At 40.2% G+C, this 17633-nt stretch overlaps 2 protein-coding genes across 21 annotated transcripts in view; one reads left to right on the top strand and one right to left on the bottom strand.

Annotated features, from left to right (window-relative positions):
• The window catches only part of LOC131257684 (putative disease resistance RPP13-like protein 3), an 88425-nt gene that overhangs the window by 29357 nt on the left and 41435 nt on the right, over positions 1-17633 (top strand). For 6 of the 20 annotated variants that reach the window (XM_058258491.1, XM_058258490.1, XM_058258488.1 and 3 more), the window contains one exon: positions 13727-14171. The exons of 2 other annotated variants lie outside the window; for them this stretch is intronic. Coding sequence is in view for 10 of the 18 variants with exons in the window: in XM_058258478.1 (XP_058114461.1) it covers positions 8689-8813 (125 nt within the window). In the remaining 8 variants the exon portion in view is untranslated. Of the gene's footprint in view, positions 1-1299; positions 1414-8166; positions 8279-8688; positions 9042-9304; positions 9446-10659; positions 11049-11190; positions 11444-11795; positions 12047-13573; positions 14172-17633 lie in introns of those variants that run through there. 12 more of the 20 variants (XM_058258478.1, XM_058258477.1, XM_058258496.1 and 9 more) reach the window with 9 other exon arrangements.
• LOC131257689 (probable WRKY transcription factor 2) lies at positions 14123-16614 on the bottom strand. The gene is given in 5 exon segments (XM_058258505.1): positions 14123-14527; positions 14530-14843; positions 15512-15670; positions 15935-16376; positions 16379-16614. Coding segments are annotated over 5 exon segments (1362 nt in total). The 5' UTR covers positions 16587-16614; the 3' UTR covers positions 14123-14288.

The raw sequence follows: 17633 nt of genomic DNA, 5'->3' as shown, positions 1-17633 counted from the left end.
TTTTGACTAAATATTGTGATAATGTTAATATAAAACATTATATTTTAAAATATACGGATATTTTGAAATTTTTACTACGAATTTTTTCAGGAGCTTTTCTATTTCACGGTGATATTTGCTATTGATGTCAGTGACATCTGTGGGTTTGATTATGAGGTATGTGTTATATCAAAACCGTCCATCCATTTGGCAAGCTCGTATTAAAGCTTGAGATGAAAAATATGACATGTCTAACTATCAAGGGTATCACACTGCAAAAGGGGAATTGAATGTCTACAATTGAAACCCTTTTTGGGTCACATAATCGTTTTGGATCAATATGAAATTTGTTTTTCCTCTTCATTCAGGTCTTTGTGACCTTATGAATAGATTGGATGTAAAATAAACGTTATGGTGGGCCCTACAAATTTTTTAACGGTGAAAATCATTATCTCCTCTGCTATTTGTGGTGTGGACTAGATTATCTTTGGATATGATTCATTTTTTGGATACTGCTATAAAATGATCTCTAAAAATAGATGAACGGTGTAGATATAATATATACATCAGTGTGAGATCATGTGACTTTGATCTCATTTGAACCGTTCGTACAACTCGTGGCTTGAGGAGCGTCAGTGCTTGTCTTCTCACGACACGTACCTACAGCAGCTATATAGCTGGTGTGTGGTACACCAGCCAATCCGCTTCCAAGAAATTCACGCGGATTCGCCGAAAAAGGCTTTTCGTAGGAAGGTCGAATCAAGGTGGGGACCACCGTAATGTTAGTAAGAAATCCACCCGTACATCTGTTTTACTAGCTCATTTTAGGACAGGCTAAAAGAAAAAAGCCAGATATGGCCATACAAGAATAAAAACTGGGAAAGAAATACCTACAGTTGAAACTTTCCACCAGGATGTTTATATGCCCTCCAAACCGGATGAAATGATCGCATCTCCAACCATTGAAGACGTTGGCTGAATCCTTTTCCTCATCAGTAATATTAGAATATGACCCGTCAAGTTGTCCTCTATAAATACACAGAGACTCATGCTGCAACATCAACTCAACTCAAACAAAGTTTTCATCTGAATTTCTTTCTTTCTTCTGACAGCCAAAAAAAAAACAGTGAGGAAAGATGTCGCTAGTTGAGTCCGTTGTTGAGCTCCTTCTCGGAAAACTGGCTGAAGCACTCATTGGAGAAGCCATTTTCTTACATGGGGTTCGTGAACAAGTCGAATTGCTCGCGTTAGAATTTGAGAGGATGGTAGCCTTCTTGGAGGATGCAGACTCCAAGCAAGGAGATAGAAGAGTGAAGAGATGGGTGCAGCATGTGAGAGATGTTGCATACGATGCTGAGGACGTCATCGACACCTTCATCCTAAAGATAGCAACCTCAAAGCGAAGAGAATTTCTAGGCAGCATTAAAAGGTACTGTTACGCCTCGAAATTCGGAGACTTGTATACCATATGTACAAAAACCATTATTTTATACCGTTTTCGGTAAGCTTAGTTAAAATGTACGTTAAGTTTCCAAATATGAAGTTCTCATCATGAGTGGGGGTGATCTGAACTAGTCCAAGAGAGGCTTCCTAAGCAAGCCCCTCCCTCAAACTTGAGCTAACCCAAAGGGGACACGTTGCTGACCCGCTGACGAGTTTAGACCTGAAATAGACAGGGACTCAATGGGTTACTATGCCACCCACGTGAGTGCTAAAATCGGCGATCTAGCCCAACCCGTAGGCTCATCACCAATAGCATGAGGTGGCTGGAATGTTTGGTACCCAAAGAGGGCTGAATAGGCTGTGGATCTTGGTTGAATATCAGGCCCTGGCCCACCGAGTCACCCTCCATCTGACTCGGTGGGTTCGAGTCTGGATTGGCTTGAGTGACCTGCAGCTGCTAGTGGGGCGTAGTTCAACCACAACAGGGTCCCAACAATCCCTACCACCATTCGAATGGGCGAGTTTACCCGACCCAACCTGGCAACCGTGAGCGAGCTAACCTAGCCCACTCAACAGTCGGTATTTGGCTTGGATGCAAAAGATCTCCCTCTTCCTTTCTCTCGTTCTCTTTCTGCCTCTCTTTCTCTTCCTCTGTTTCTCTCCTAGCGTAGAGTCTCCGGCCCGCACTTACTCAACCCAAATCGAGCTAACCCAGACAGCTCGGTTGGTGCGACACCGAGTTCGGCGACAGCTCCTCCTCCTCCTCCTCCTCTCTCTATCTCTCTCTCCTGTATTCTCTTATAGGTCTAGCGTTGCTGCTTGGACGTGCCCGACAGCCTTTTATTCCATGCCATATGTTGTTTGAATAGAAGACGGCACCTATCGTTTTGGTTTGCGTGGATGAAGTTCTTAGCTGTGGATTGTCATCTGGCACTATGGGCTATCAGATGAACGACTCTGATTATAAAATGGGACCCACCTGAGGTTGGTGGGTTTTTTCGGTCGTATGAGGAAGATGACCGACCCTTTGATGGCTTTTTATCGTCGGACGGTTGATCCGATGATCGGAAGCTGGTGGACGGTGATGGGTGTTTTCAGCTAATGCGCCCGAGTCCAACCCGCGGCGGCGCATAGAAGAGCTTGAGCGATTGTCGGGGATAGCCCTAGCTTGAAGGGCTCCGATTTGGCCAGATGGAGGGCTGAGAGGGCTTAAAGGCCAGTGCACTCGGATTTCCGGTGTGGAGGGAGGAATGGGGCTTTCCATTTTCGGGAAAGTGGTTGTGCGCAGTCCAGATGCGTCCGGATTTGTGTTTGTACGCGTACCCCTCTTCCAACGAGGAAGCTCAAGTTTTGATCGAGGCATGTTTCCACTCTTGATGGACGGTTTGGATTGTCCATCGGAACCGTGATGGTGGCCCAAATCTGAGTTCCAAGTGCGGCTCGGTCCATGGCGAGAAAACGAAAGAGAGGAAGGAGGCTTCCTCTTCGGGCACGGTCGGGTCAAACCCGACTTGACCGATCTCCAATTGTGGTGCGGCGCGGGAGTATACGACTGTGTGCTCACGACCCGTTAAAGTGGGGTCCACCGGAACAGTTTCTGATGGATCCACTCCTACCATCCGATTCTTTACTAAGTATAGATGTTCCCGAAAATGGGGCCAATCCAGAGCTCAAGTGGTTCATGTATGTAGATTCATGTGTTATCGTTGACCTGACGGCCCGATTGCACCCCAAATCGGATCATCAACGGTCATCAAGGCTCCTAGTCTAACCTAGATAGCTTCTAGAGGTTGTTTTCTCAATTGAGTGTCTGCACTGCGAGACGGATCATAAATTGGTCGACCGGCTGAAATTTTTGTGGGTATGATGAACGATGTTTTCTTGACCCATAGCCCTTATTCTAAATTGTTCGGTTAGATTTTGATATTGATGAAATTAAGACCTTAAGAATAGGTCTTTTTAATGATGTGATGGTCCACTCTAAAGGATGACTATGGTTAACTTGAGTTATGGAGAGGGGCTTGTAGATGATGACCCTAGTGATCCCTTGGCTTTTTATGATTTGTGGTGATGTCTCGTGTTGATTTAAAATGGCTAGGTCACGTGATTTATAGGTGGGGATTTCTCTTAATGGTTGGGTATAGACTAGGATGAACGCACACATTTTCCGTAGTCAGGTTTTAATTCATGCTCAGTTTGATTATATGGTAACACCCAAGTACCAAAAAGCACGGGTGTTACATGTAGATTCCGAGACGTTACTCTAAAATTAATCAAGTGACAACTACCTAAATACATAACACAATTAAATATATTTATGTTTTCAATAGTTTATATAATTTGTCTTAACTTGTTAATCACCTAATTTACGATCCACATGAGGAATCTAACCATTGATTTGAATCCTTTTAACTTTCATTCTTAACATGTAATTATAAATGATCATTTTTCACTGTAGGGCCCATTTGATTAACTTAAGGTGATCTGACTATACTAATGTTTTAAGATGATTGATGGTTATTATTACTTTATATTACACATTAAAAGATCAGAATTTACAAATTAAATAGAATGTTCTAGTGGATTGTTGATCGATCGACAGATGCTATAAAAACTAAATTCATGATGATCCGATTTATAACTTTGAGTGTTCTTCTTTATTTTTCCTACTTTTAATGTTTATTGGTCATATGATCAAATGTAAACCATTCATCAACTCCCACATGATCGATTGAGAGGATAACTAATAAATTTTCAAATCTAAACTATTTAAGATATAGATTTCTTTTAACAACAATCATTCTTACAATTATTGTGGCCCATCAAACAATCAAATCCATCTAGAATTCTAAATGAGGTTTTACATATATTCCAGAATTCATATAGATGGCGTATATCAGATCTTATACATCCGATGATCCACTGATCATATGAGACAAATCTAAGCCATCCATCAACATCACAAATTTTCAGATTGATAATGAGTCAATAGATCGCTTAGATTCAGATCATTTATGTTTTCAAAATAAAATTGATTAAAAGTATAATAAGTATCATCCTAACATTTCATTCTTATGGCCCATCAACGTAGTGGGGATTTGATCTAATCTATCCATATAAAGTATCATTTTGTTTAAATTTACCTACATAGTTCTTTGTTAATCAAGAATATCTCTATCAACTTAACTATCGACTTATTTTAATTTCTTAATTAAAAATAAAAATATTTAAATATATATATTTTAATTCTTAAGTGCACTCTTACAGGTATGCTTGCATCCCCGCTGAGTTGAAAGCTCTCCATGATGTGGGCTCGGAGATCCAACGGATAAACAATAAAATCCATAGGATCTCTGAAAGTAGGTCGACTTATGGAATTGACGATATAAGCAAGGAAGTAAGGAAGAGCTCCGCAGATCCAATCCTCCAAGAACGGAGGCTCACTTCTCCTGACTTTGAAGAAGCAGATTTTGTTGGTTTTCAAGAGGTCTCAGAGGCACTGGTCAAGAGTTTGACCAATGAGAGAGAAAAGAGACGTTGTGTTGTTTCTGTAGTTGGAATGGGTGGTCTCGGTAAGACCACTCTTACCAAGAAAGCTTATAACGACCCTCGTGTTAAAGCACATTTTCACTGCTGCGCATGGATTTCTATATCACAAGAGTATGGTGCGACAGATCTTCTTCAGAAAATCTTAAATTGTTACTTATCAGAAGAGAAGCTCAAGAAAGTGAAGGAAATGAACGTCATTCAGTTGAGGCACGAAATTTATGAGCATTTGAAAGAGAAGAGATACCTGATGGTATTAGATGATATATGGACAAAAGAAGCGTGGAATGCTTTGAAGGATGCATTTCCAGAAATAAACAATGGCAGTAGGGTTGTCCTCACTACACGAAAAGAAGACGTAGCTTTATATGCGGATGCACAAAGCGAGCTCCATGAACTGCGATTTTTAAACAATGAAGAGAGCTGGGAATTATTCCGTAAGAAAACATTCCCAGGACAAGATGGTGGTTGCCCTCAGGATTTGGAGGACGTGGGAAGAAAGATTGTGGAAAAATGCCACGGTCTAGCTCTTGCTGTCGTTGTCATCGGTGGGCTCCTAAGGACGAAGACGAAAGAAGCAGCAGAGTGGGAGAAAGTACACCAGAGCATCAGCTGGCATTTGGTCAAGGGAGAATTCAATACCTCGGACATATTATCTTTGAGCTATAAAGATCTGCCCTATTACTTGAAACCATGTTTTCTCCACCTGGGCAATTTTCCAGAGGACTACGAATTCCATGCCAAGAAATTGATTCAAATGTGGGCTGCAGAAGGTTTTCTTGAAGAGAGAGGGGAAGAAACATTGGAGGAGGTTGGAGAAGATTATCTGAAGGAATTGATTCAAAGAAGCATGGTTCAAGTCACAGAAAGAAGTTCAAGCCGAGGTATTAAAAAGTGTCGCATCCATGATCTTTTGCGGGATCTCTCCATATCGGAAGCTAAGGAAGGTATGTTTCTTCAAGTTCACAGTAGGATCAATGCAAATGCTCCTCCTGCATCTAGAGCCCGTCGACTTGCAATTCACCTTAACAACTCAAATAAGAACATTTCCTTGAGCTGTTCCCCTCCACACCTTCGTTCTGTGTTAATGTATACCCAAGACTATATGTGGCTTCAAAGAGAAGAAGAAAAGATTCTCTACAGAGGCTTTAAGTTGCTTAGGGTGTTATGTCTAGACAGAGTAGTAATAAAAAAGCTACCGAGGGAAATAGGTGAACTAATCCACTTGAGATACCTCGGGTGTACTGAAACTGAATTAAAAAGTCTCCCATCGTCCATAGGCAATCTTTCCAATTTACAAACTCTAATTGTAACATCCGGTAATAATATAAAAGTACCAAGCACAATCGGGAAGATGCAACAGTTAAGAAATCTTCAACTGAAGAACAACGAAGAATGGTGGCGTCCTGCTGGGGGAGTGATAGAAGGGCAACCAAGGCTGGAGCGGATAAGTAACCTGCAGACTCTATCAAGAGTAATGGCTGGCAAATGGATGGAGGGCTGCTTGGAAAACCTCACCAATCTTAGAAAATTAGGAATAGTTTTAGTAACAACAGCTGATGCTGAGGTATTCAAAGATTCTATTCTCAAACTGGGCTGCCTCCACTCTCTGTCGGTTTCAGTAAGACGTGGAAGGTTATTGGTACCTCGTAATTCACATCTTGTCAAGTTAAGAAGAAGCAAACAATTCCAACCCCAAGAGTGGTCGCTACCTCCTTTTTCAAATCTTCTCAAATTAAGTAAGTTGTATTTGGAAGGAAAGTTAGAGAAGTTACCCGAGTCTGCTCAATTCCCAGTAAACCTCACCAAGCTTACCTTGAAATACTCCCGTTTAAAGCAAGACCCATTGGCGACTTTAGAGAAGCTGGAAAAACTCCGCATTCTCAAATTGCTAATACTTTCGTACGAGGTAAAGGAAATGGTTTGCTCTTCACAAGGGTTTCCTCAGCTTGAATCCTTACATCTTAAAGGCTTACATGGATTAGAGGAGTGGAGAGTGGAGGAAGGAGCTATGCCAAGTCCTTTACATTTACGGATCTATTATTGCGATAAATTGAAGGAGCTTCCGGAAGGACTGCAACAAGTGACTACCCTCAAGAAATTGGAGGTGTGGGGGATGCCCTCTAAATTCGAGAAAAGGCTTAAAGAAGACAGGGGAGATGGAGAGGGAGAGGGAGAGGATTGGCGTAAGATTCAGCACATACCCTCCGTCGACATACTTTATACCCTTGGTGAGACTTAATTTCCCCTCTTAATTATACCATTTCTTTTTTGGAAATTTATATAGAATTTAGATTTCGGTGCCTTTTTCCAAAACTTTCCAATACATTTCCGTTAGATTTTTAGTTTATTTTTAACGGCTTCCTTGGTAGCAAATGCGTCGCTGTCTCGAGTACACCCCCACCATGTTGTTTACGTGAAATTCACTCTCGAGTACACCCCCACTTAGATGGACGTGGATTAGATACTCGCAAGGTCAGTGGCCAAATGGCTACCTGAAGTGACGTCGCCAAGCTGTGGACCCTACCATGATGCATGTGTTGTATCCACACCGTCCAACCATTTGTAGAGAACGTTTTATTGCATGGGAAAAAGAATGAGTTAGATCTAAACTGTGAAAGCAGTCATACTCACCGTTGAAACATTTATACGGTCCACCATGATGTATATTTGAGATCCAACCTATTCATAAGTTAACATAGAGATAGATGAAGTGAAAACAAAAATATCGGCTTGATCGGAAACTTCTGTGGCCCCGAAGAAGTTTTGAAAGGTGGATGTCACTACTGTCCCCACTGTTTTCTATGGTGGGATCCAGTTGAAGTTTAGATCTATCTCATTCTTTTTCTCATGCAATAAAACTTCTAGCTTGAAAATGATGTTTTTGCCTCCTCAGGTGGACCACTATGTACGTGACAAGAAGATGTACATAAAGTTGTTCAAAAAGAGCTGGCTGTATTAACCATTCATTTCTTTTGTATATCGTGCCTGACCTCGGGGGAAAAAAAAAAGCCTAATTTTGTGCATGGCTCATCTAATGGAAAGTGCGGATCTCAAACACATACTCATGTTGGCATGTGCAGCTGCATGTGAATGGTCACAATTCCACACGTGTGTAGGCTTAACTTCTGGTTTATGTTTACTTCATATGGTTTTTGGCTTGCTTAGTACCATATGACTTGTTTTTGACTTGTTTAGTACCATATGACAAATGATGCGCCAGTTTCTGCTGGAGAAGCTGCTGCTCCGGGTGCAGCTTGTGCCGAAGAAGAAGAGAAGAAAGAAGAGCCTGCAGAGGAATCAGATGACGGTATGGGCTTTAGTCTCTTTGACTAAGTGCCTTGTTAGATTTTGAGGTTGCAATGCTTGAGTTCTATTTTGATACATTTTAGTTCACTTTCGGTTTCTGTTAGTTTTTATGGGTTGGATTGCAATTTCATTATTAGTAGTTATATTTTGCTGAACATGTGTTTTCTTTTAAGCGGATAGGTTGATGAGTGTGCCAAATCTTTGAATACTCTGAATAGAAGAATCTTCTTTTTTAGTAAAAAAATAATAATAATAAAATAATAATAATTCCACACGTGTGCGGCCACATGTGAATGGTCACAATTCCACACATGTGTGGGCTTAACTTCTGTTTTATGTTTACTTCATATGGTTTTTGACTTGTTTAGTACCATATGACTTGTTTTTGACTTGTTTAGTACCATATGACAGTTGCTACGCCAGTTTTTGCTGGAGAAGCAGCTGCTCCAGCTGCAGCTTGTGCCGCAGACGAAGAGAAGGAAGAAGAGCCTGCCGAGGAATCAGATGACGGTATGGGCTTTAGTCTCTTTGACTAAGTGCCTTGTTAGATTTTGAGGTTGCAATGCTTGAGTTCTATTTTGATACATTTTAGTTCACTTTCGGTTTCTGTTAGTTTTTATGGGTTGGATTGCAATTTCATTATTAGTAGTTATATTTTGCTGAACATGTGTTTTCTTTTAAGTGGATAGGTTGATGAGTGTGCCAAATCTTTGAATACTCTGAATAGAAGAATCTTCTTTTTTAGTAAAAAATAAATAAATAAATAAATAAAATAAGATAAAAATAACGTGTATAAATAGAGAACTCATTGAGGAACCAATGTGTTTGGATTTGTTTGCATTCAATCCATGCTTTAAAGCCCATATTTGAAATGTGTTTGTGCTACTAATATTTCTACAACTTCAAAAAGTTCGCTATTTATCATTTACGCAAGCAAATTTAATTGGGAGTTCCTTGCTATCTAACCTTCAACCATCCTTTTCCCATGCAATTAATATATTATTTTCTTTAACTGATTTTGTAACAGATTGATCAACAGATTAGGAGCTTCAATCTGTAAAATTTTTGGAGCATCTTTGGTATATAGCGAGCCTATCAACTTAAAGTTTGGATCTCAGAACTACTGGCCCTACTTGCAATGCTCATCAAGACACTCCAACTGAATGCTGTAAGAACGTATACTTTCTGTTTATCCGTGATTAGCTTTTAAAGTTAGGTATATGCTTCAACTTCTTTAATTTATAGATTTAAGCAACCAAATTCTAACAGATAACTTTATAGTTTTAATGACAAATTTCATTTTTAGATATTTTTCTCATTGCAGAGACTACAATGACATATTACATATCTTTTAATATTTTATATATTATGTACTTTAATTTGCACAAACAATTCATTTCATGTTTGATTTACTCTACCATATGTAATGTCTGCCTGTAATATGTTAGTTGAGAATTGAAATAGGAAGCAATATCTCTATGGTGTGGACATAAGAGGGCTTCCACCATTTCAACTTATTTTCAGTTTTATTTTTAGGTATTATATTCTACATAAAGGATGGAGCTACAGTGAGTTCAAATTTTCTTTCATTTTGCACAATTGACCCCATGCTCCAAGGACACGCTCCTAGCCATTGTGTCCATGGCCTTCTTTTCATTGAACTAGATTGTTGTCACTTTTTATTTATTTATTATTATTAATTGTCTATCTACCGGAACTAGTTGAAGGATTAGGGACATCCAAATGGAGCTGATTTTTTGGTAATGGGCCTAACATAAGATTAAGCACCTGATGGTCGGGTGGATTTCACAAAAAATAAAAAAATAATAATAATAATAAAATTAATAGGGTGGAGCCTACCACCAAGTTAACATGACCCTTATTTGGTGGACCAATGTATAAATTCACATTGAATTTACAACTTTATTCGCTTGATCGGTGATTTTTCCTTGTTAAATTTATACAGTGGACTAATTTTTTGTTTGAAGGCCATTGATCAGATGGTCAACATCATCTTACCGGTTTGATTTTTGAACAATGGACATTCATAATAGGTCCTGGCAAAAGGATTGTTCCGATGATCCAAATATGTAAGGCATGCGTGCTCATCCATCAAATCAATGGTCTAGATTACCACCTATGCTACTGACTGCTGATATTCAACTTCAAGACAGTTTTCTTGCCCCAATGCAGCATGGCCCTGTACTTCTGTTCTGCTCATGAGTTGTTTTAGCATAAATTAGTGGCACATTGTTTTTAGATTTTAATTAGAAATTTTTTGACATACAAGCTCTTACTCTTGTAGGAGCTAGGAGCTACAGTTTAATTAGATTTTTATTTATTTATTTATTTATTTTGATATATGAGCTCTTGCTTTTACAGGAGAAGCTAAGTGGCACGCAGAGTTGATTGGATGGGATGTAGAGGACGGCTGTGAATGAAAATTTATTTCTCTTTTATGTTGTTTCTATTGGCTTTTTCATGTATTAATGGTGTGGGATATTTGGATGATCTTTTCAAACTGTAGTATGACAATGTGTGTACTTTGTGGGTGATTTTAATTTTTGGTGGTTTGATTTGGCTACTAATGTTCAATACTTTATCTATGTTTGGATGTAATATGCTCATTCAAAGTGAAACAGTTATTTAGAGTGTAGGCTGGGGAGGAGATCCACAATGCTTCACCCGGGAGTTTACATAGGTCTATGATCAAAGCCGCCCAACAGGTGCAGGTGCAGGCCACAATCCTGCCTTCCCTACCCAAAATTCAGGTCAGTCTAATTCTTATCATTTGATAAGCCATATATATAGATTAAATGTTGACTGTCCACTTCTTTAGCCATACATTTAGCTCACATTTATCTCACCTAATTTGATACCAACCTAATTCTTGGACCTGGGCATAAATTTTAGGTGAAATTTGATGGAGGTGGAGCCTTTGGCAACAACATAGGCCGCATGTACGTGGAAATCTGCTTTGTTTTCCACATAAAAAGTTGTTTGCTCCATTAAGGAAAAAGTATGTTAACTTTACAAGCATGCAATGTTGGCATGTGTGTCGTATTGCCTCTATGCATTAATGGCCTCATCATTTCTTATTATGTCTATTTAGTTCACCACAGACTCAACACTCAATGATAGCTTTTGCGGTACACATGCCTACTTGGTAAGTTTTCGGTGACTTTTCATGCCTTTTCGGTGACTTTTCAAAAATAAACATTCTGATGTTCATTAATGGCCTCAACATTTCTTATTATGTCTGTTATGCAGTGTTTTTTCTATAAAATTTTATTATTATTTTTTCTTTATAATTATATATATATATATATATATATTCCTATGAACTTTAAATTCTAATTATATTCTTTGAGAAATTTTAAATTATGGAACAAGAAGGAAGGTCAGGACAACTCATATATATATATATATATATATATATATATATACACACACACACACACAGCTATGAACTTTAAATTCTAGTTATATTCTTTGAGAAATTTTAAATTATGGAACAGGAAGGAAGGTCAGGACAACTCGGGGAATATTGGGAAACATCATCTTCAAGTTCAAGCACCTCTAGAACTGCTGGAGACTCTAGTTCAATGGTGGAGGATACAGAGGAGAAGATCCTAGAGGATATAGAGAAGGAGAAGAATATGCCAATCAGTTAGGAGCCCTGTCTTGTGCAAGAACTGCATGGCCGCAAACTTCAGATGTGGCATGTGGCCTGGATCATTCTCTACTGATTTTCTCTAAATATTTACTGGTATATTGCTGTTTGATATTCACAACAGACTACTATTTTCTCTGATGATGCTGTAATATTAGTAAAGGGTATTGATGTCAACACCCAACCTGATTGATTTGCTTACCCCCCATTTTCCATTTTGGGTATTCTAAAGAGTACATTTGTGGTACTCTTTCAAGACCCAAAATTGAAAATAGGGTGCAGCTAAATCAATTGGAGCAGGCGTTAATAGCAACTCCGCCGGTTAATCCAATAACCTGCAATTGATTAATTTCTTTCAACTCAAAGGAATGCCATAAATTTATAGTAGCTGCATGAATCCTTACTTTCAAGGTGCTGACCCACTTCAACCATTCATGGTCCCACTACCTTTTGTTGCAATTCCTGCTTTCTTTCATTTCTGGTAATGAGTCACATATATTCATCTCCTGGAACACTATAAGACATGCCCCACCATGTCCATATGCCATATACCATGTAGAATAGTGCAATATTGTAGATCTGAATGCATCTGCATTCACAGATGCATGTATGCCCATGTTATATATTGGAAATTGGAACCAACCAAGAGGTTCCAGCGGTGTCTGACACAAATCCAGGGTATTAGATTTCGCAACTCCCCTGGTTAATCCAATAACCTGCAATTGATTGCTTTATTTCAACTCAAAGGAATGCCATAAATTTATAGTAGCTGCATGAATTCCTACTTTTAAGGTGCTGGCCCACTTCAACCACTCAAGGTCCCACTACCTTTTGTTGCAATTCCTGCTCTCTTTCATTTCTGGCAATTAAGTCACATATATTCAACTCCTGGAACTCTATAAGACATGCCCACTATGTCCATATGCCATATACCGATGCAGCATGGTGCAATATTGTAAGTATGAATGCATCTACACTTATGTTATATTGTAACTTGGAATCAACCACAAGAGGTTCTGGCGTCGGACACAAATATGGGGTATTAGATTTCACAACTCCCGGTAGTTGTATTGATTGACATGTCCATGTTCCAATTTTATGTTACTGCAGTATATTGTGATTCTTGTACAAAAAAGAAGTCCAAAAAATAATATTATTAGTTAAGCCTAAAAGCTAGTTTAATGCATTGAGGCATGTCCACAAGTCATCAATACATTTCAAATGCAGCACAGTTTCTAAAATAGCTGTGTTCTTGTTACATGGTTATCCGCACATGCATGGCTGGATTGGATCTGATCTACTTGTGATTCTTGATTCAACTCTGTTCGTCATCTATTTGAAAATGCATGCACCATATAGTAAGTATGGTTGGATTTGATTTTTTTTATGCTACCTTATGTTTTATTGTCTCTATTGAACAATGCGTGTGTTGTGTGGTTAGGTAGATTGATCTATTTTTTTAATTCAAATTCCGTCTTGGCATCTCTCATCAAAGCTTCATATAAATCCATGTTAAGATGTAAACGTCTTTGTCATGATGTAAATGTCTTAGTTTGATCATTTTTTATTCAATTGACACGGTATGTATATGCTTTTGTATGCATGAACATATGATGCATATAGATTTATTTTTTCTCAGGTGATGGTACGCTATTGAATGGTGGAAGCAACATATATGGTCAGTTGGGAGAGCCATCAAAGGGTAAAAAATGCTGCCGGTCGACATAAGTTTTGAGCCTGTATCTATATCATCGGGTCTTGGACATTCTTTAGTAGTGTGCCGGATTCGTCACCTGAGGTTGCAGGAGAAGACACAAGTGTGCTTAAATGAGGATGGAACCGGACTTACCAACTCGGACGATGGGAGCCAGAAAATTTTTCAGCACCAGTCCAAATGCTGGAAGGAGAAAGGCCAGTGCCAGCATCTGGCAGACATGCCCGTTCCATTGCTCAGTTGATGAAGCTGAGCTGCCGGCATTGGTGGACTGCTTGACTGGCTTTGAAGTTCTGCAGGCTGTGGCAGGTTTTGATTATACTCCGGTCATTATCTCCAATTAGCAGCAAGTGTAAAAGCTACAACAAGCTGCTTCTGTTTTTTCTTGTTTATTCACTCAGAAATGAATACTTCTAAGATTCGCATACACTGCCAAGTAGCCTTAGCCAGCTCCAGCATTACATGTAACCTTTTCAAGTAATATTAAACATGTGCATGTTCCTACAAGTCACAAGATGATGTTGCTCGAAACAACAAATGTATTTTTAAATATCAGATGTAGAAGAAATTATTACAGTAAAATTTCTAGCATATACAACAAGAAAATCCCTCTTCTTTTGTTATTTACAGCTGATGCCCTAAAGGCAGCCTGCTCATGATCTGATGATAAATGGATGACCCGTTCGCGACAGGATGGCTGGATTGTAACATGGGCTCCTCCTTAGGTTCTCCTTTTGGCATCATGAATCCCGGTTCAGTCGCCTTTTGTTGCCCTATATATGAATGAATTGGTAGAGACGGTGGCTTCCCTTGGCCAGGTCCTAATCCAGCCATTGCCAGGCTGGCCAGGCCTTGTTGATTATTCTGAAAGAGAAGCCGGGTGTGGGAACCAATGGCTGTCTTCCAGCCAGACCAAATGTGCCAAGAGGTATGGGGCCTTCGAACCTTGCCATGCCATTGTGGGGTTGAGATGGCTCTGGCCTGACAATGTGAGCTTGGGCAGCTGCAGCAGGTGCAGCGCTAGAGGCCATGGAGCTGATGTGGCTGCTGTTCCTTGCAGCTGGAACATCGTGATTGTGTTTTCCTTCGTAAGTGGTGATTACCGACTTGAGGTCATGGGAGGCCCGTTCCACGTGCTTCCTAACTGTGCAACCTGCATTTGTGCACTTGTAGTAGCTCCTGCATCAACATACCAGGGCCTCAGTTCATACCACAAAGGCAATGACTAGTCTTCCCACACAAATCATAGCAAGTGCATGATTGCGGTCTTCCACGTCTTTAACCAGGTGGGCCCCAATGTATATGTGCTGCTGTGGCCAAAAATTCACATTGGTTGGTGAATGGGTCAGCCAGGCATGTATGAAAAAGTGTGAGGATGAAAAACCTTGATATGTGGTCCGCATTTGTACATGTGGCCATTTGACACCTGGATGACTGGACAATTGGGCCACAGCATAGTCAATGTCGAGCCCAACTGATTTCAGGCCACAGCACGGGAAGAGCAAAATCCGACTGGACACTGGGTTCAACTGGAAAACACACCACTGATTGATGAGGTTGGGTGAGGTTTCAAACTAATGCCAAAGACATATCAACAGAAATTACTTCTCCTTGTTACAACCCAAATGAGCGATGTTGCTTTTGTTTGAAACTGAAAGTTTTATTTTGGGATTGGATTGCTGGTGCGTTGGAAGTTACAATATTCGTATTGAGCAGACTTGCCACTGGCCCTCAAGCCATTTTGACAGACACGCTGCTTCCAACTCCATACCTAATGGGGTTTCCACACTTTCCAAAACAAAATACCATTTTCAATTTGAAGCTGATGCTGTTTAAAGTTTAGGTACCTTGGATTTGGATTTCCTTTGACGACTTTCTGCCCATACTTGCGCCAGCGATACCCGTCATCCAGGATGTCGACCTCACTAGTTGTTTGGACAACAACTCTTGGTTCTCGAACTGCTCTTGACGCCCCACTCATCTCCATTGCAGAAGTATCTAACTTCCTGCAATTGTCAAAGACAACCCAATGCAACTGCTTAGTTTATGAGATGCAGGAATTGTATGATATAGCATCCTCATGTTTCAGCTTGTACACATGTGGCCCATGGTTCAGTGATCCTAACTTGGGCGTGACCAATCATCTGTGGGCCCCATATATCATGGTCATAATCTCCCAACTTGTGGCCCCCAAATGTGTATTGGATCGAGAATTGTAAAACCCCTAATAATATAAACAGTTTAGAGAGTTATTAAGAGATAGTAGGAACCTTCTTTTTGACTCAGATTCATCACCATTCTCATCATGACCCAATGAAATGCTGCCATGCGTCCCCCGATCATCCTCATCCTCATCATTGGACAGGGTGGATGAAACGTCTATGGCATCAGCAGATTCAAATTGAGGACCATTTCGTGCTGGCATAGAGGAAGCTCGGTCGTAGAATTCAGTGGCCACCGATGCAGGTGATGCTGTCTCCACACCATCATGCCTCCCTTCGAAACCAGCAATGGCAGCTCCATTCTGCGTACCCGCCCACATAGGCTCTCCACCGGCATGTGCACCATGCTGCTCAGCAGTGTCTGTGTCACCTGGTGGGTGAGAGGACCCAACAACCAGTCGGTGATTTGGTGGAGGCTTGGGATGGTTATGGGCTCCCTTGTAGATTATTTCCGTAATGTGGCCCTCTAGAGAGCGTTCCACCTTTTTCTGCAATTTGGATGCGTGCACTTGTAATAGCTTCTGGGAAATTCACTGCCTTTCACCTGTTTCTGCCCATACTTCCTCCAATTATATCCATCATCGGACGGTGCACTGATGACCATGGAAGGTACATCTCTCTGATCTCCTTCCCCATCATCTTGATCATCAGATGGAGGAGAAAGATCAGATGCTCTCAGATCGGTTGTGGTATTACCCATGGTATCTTTTCCAATGGATGATGATTTAGGGAACGCTGCCTGTGGATGGAATTCTTGTCGATTGTGAGAGTGGGCCTTGGTAGCTTCCAGTCTTTGAGCATGAATAGGGTTATTTGTTTCAATGGACACCTCCAGTGCTAGGCAAGGCTTGCAGGTGAAAATGGGCCGAAGCTACCTGCAGGAAATTATATAAGGAAATAGAAATGCTAGACCAAGCAAACGACAAGAAGTGCAGCCACAGCACTAGCAAGAGGACCATCGAGAAAACCCCAATGGACGCCAGTTAGATCTACATTGAGTTTCAAAGAATGTGAGATGGGAAACCAATTTGAATTGCAATTATTTTATTTTATTTTTTATTTTTTTTTGAATGGTGAAATTGAACTGCAATTATTCGCTTAACAAAGTAAAGCAACCAAATTGCAGTTTCTTTCCTCAGCATTCATTTTAAGAGTCTATGCCCCACATTGCAATTCTGCCATTTTCAAGTTGGACATGAAAGAAATGTCACTACGATTTGAGGTCTATTTCCTCATTTTGAATGCTTGAGAACATCATTAGTTCTGTTCCCTCTTGATAAATTGGATATTCGCAATTCAATTCACTAGTCCATCCAATGGCAGCATATACATGGACTTAAAGGGTCGTAGAAATGGCAGCCAATTGTGGAAGTCAAGGGAGGCATGCATGGCAGCGCATAAGCCTAAGGCTGAAACATAGAAACAAGTATAGAGGCTGAAAGCATTGAACAATCCCCTCCGTTGAAGAGTAGGTGTCCTATTTGGCTTCACCAAGCTGTTCTCCTAATTATTCTAAGCACTTTTCACATGGGGCACAACTCCTAAAGCCCAACAGATGAAGAGTTATAATCAAACTTAAACTTACTATTTATAGTAAAAACCGAATTAAAATAGGGAAACCACCGTCGATCTGATCGTATTTCGCAAATCCGGCTTCCTCAACCCGGTGTAGCCGGGTTGGATGGCTAAAGTAGCTCGTCCTACCCCCAAGATCATATATTTTACATCCAATAACTCATTCCAGATT

Source organism: Magnolia sinica, chromosome 10 (genome assembly GCF_029962835.1).
Source record: "Magnolia sinica isolate HGM2019 chromosome 10, MsV1, whole genome shotgun sequence".
In the NCBI taxonomy this organism is placed as follows: domain Eukaryota; kingdom Viridiplantae; phylum Streptophyta; class Magnoliopsida; order Magnoliales; family Magnoliaceae; genus Magnolia; species Magnolia sinica.
The sequence above is the reverse complement of the archived record's forward strand: the minus strand, read 5'-3'. Positions and strand labels throughout refer to the sequence as shown.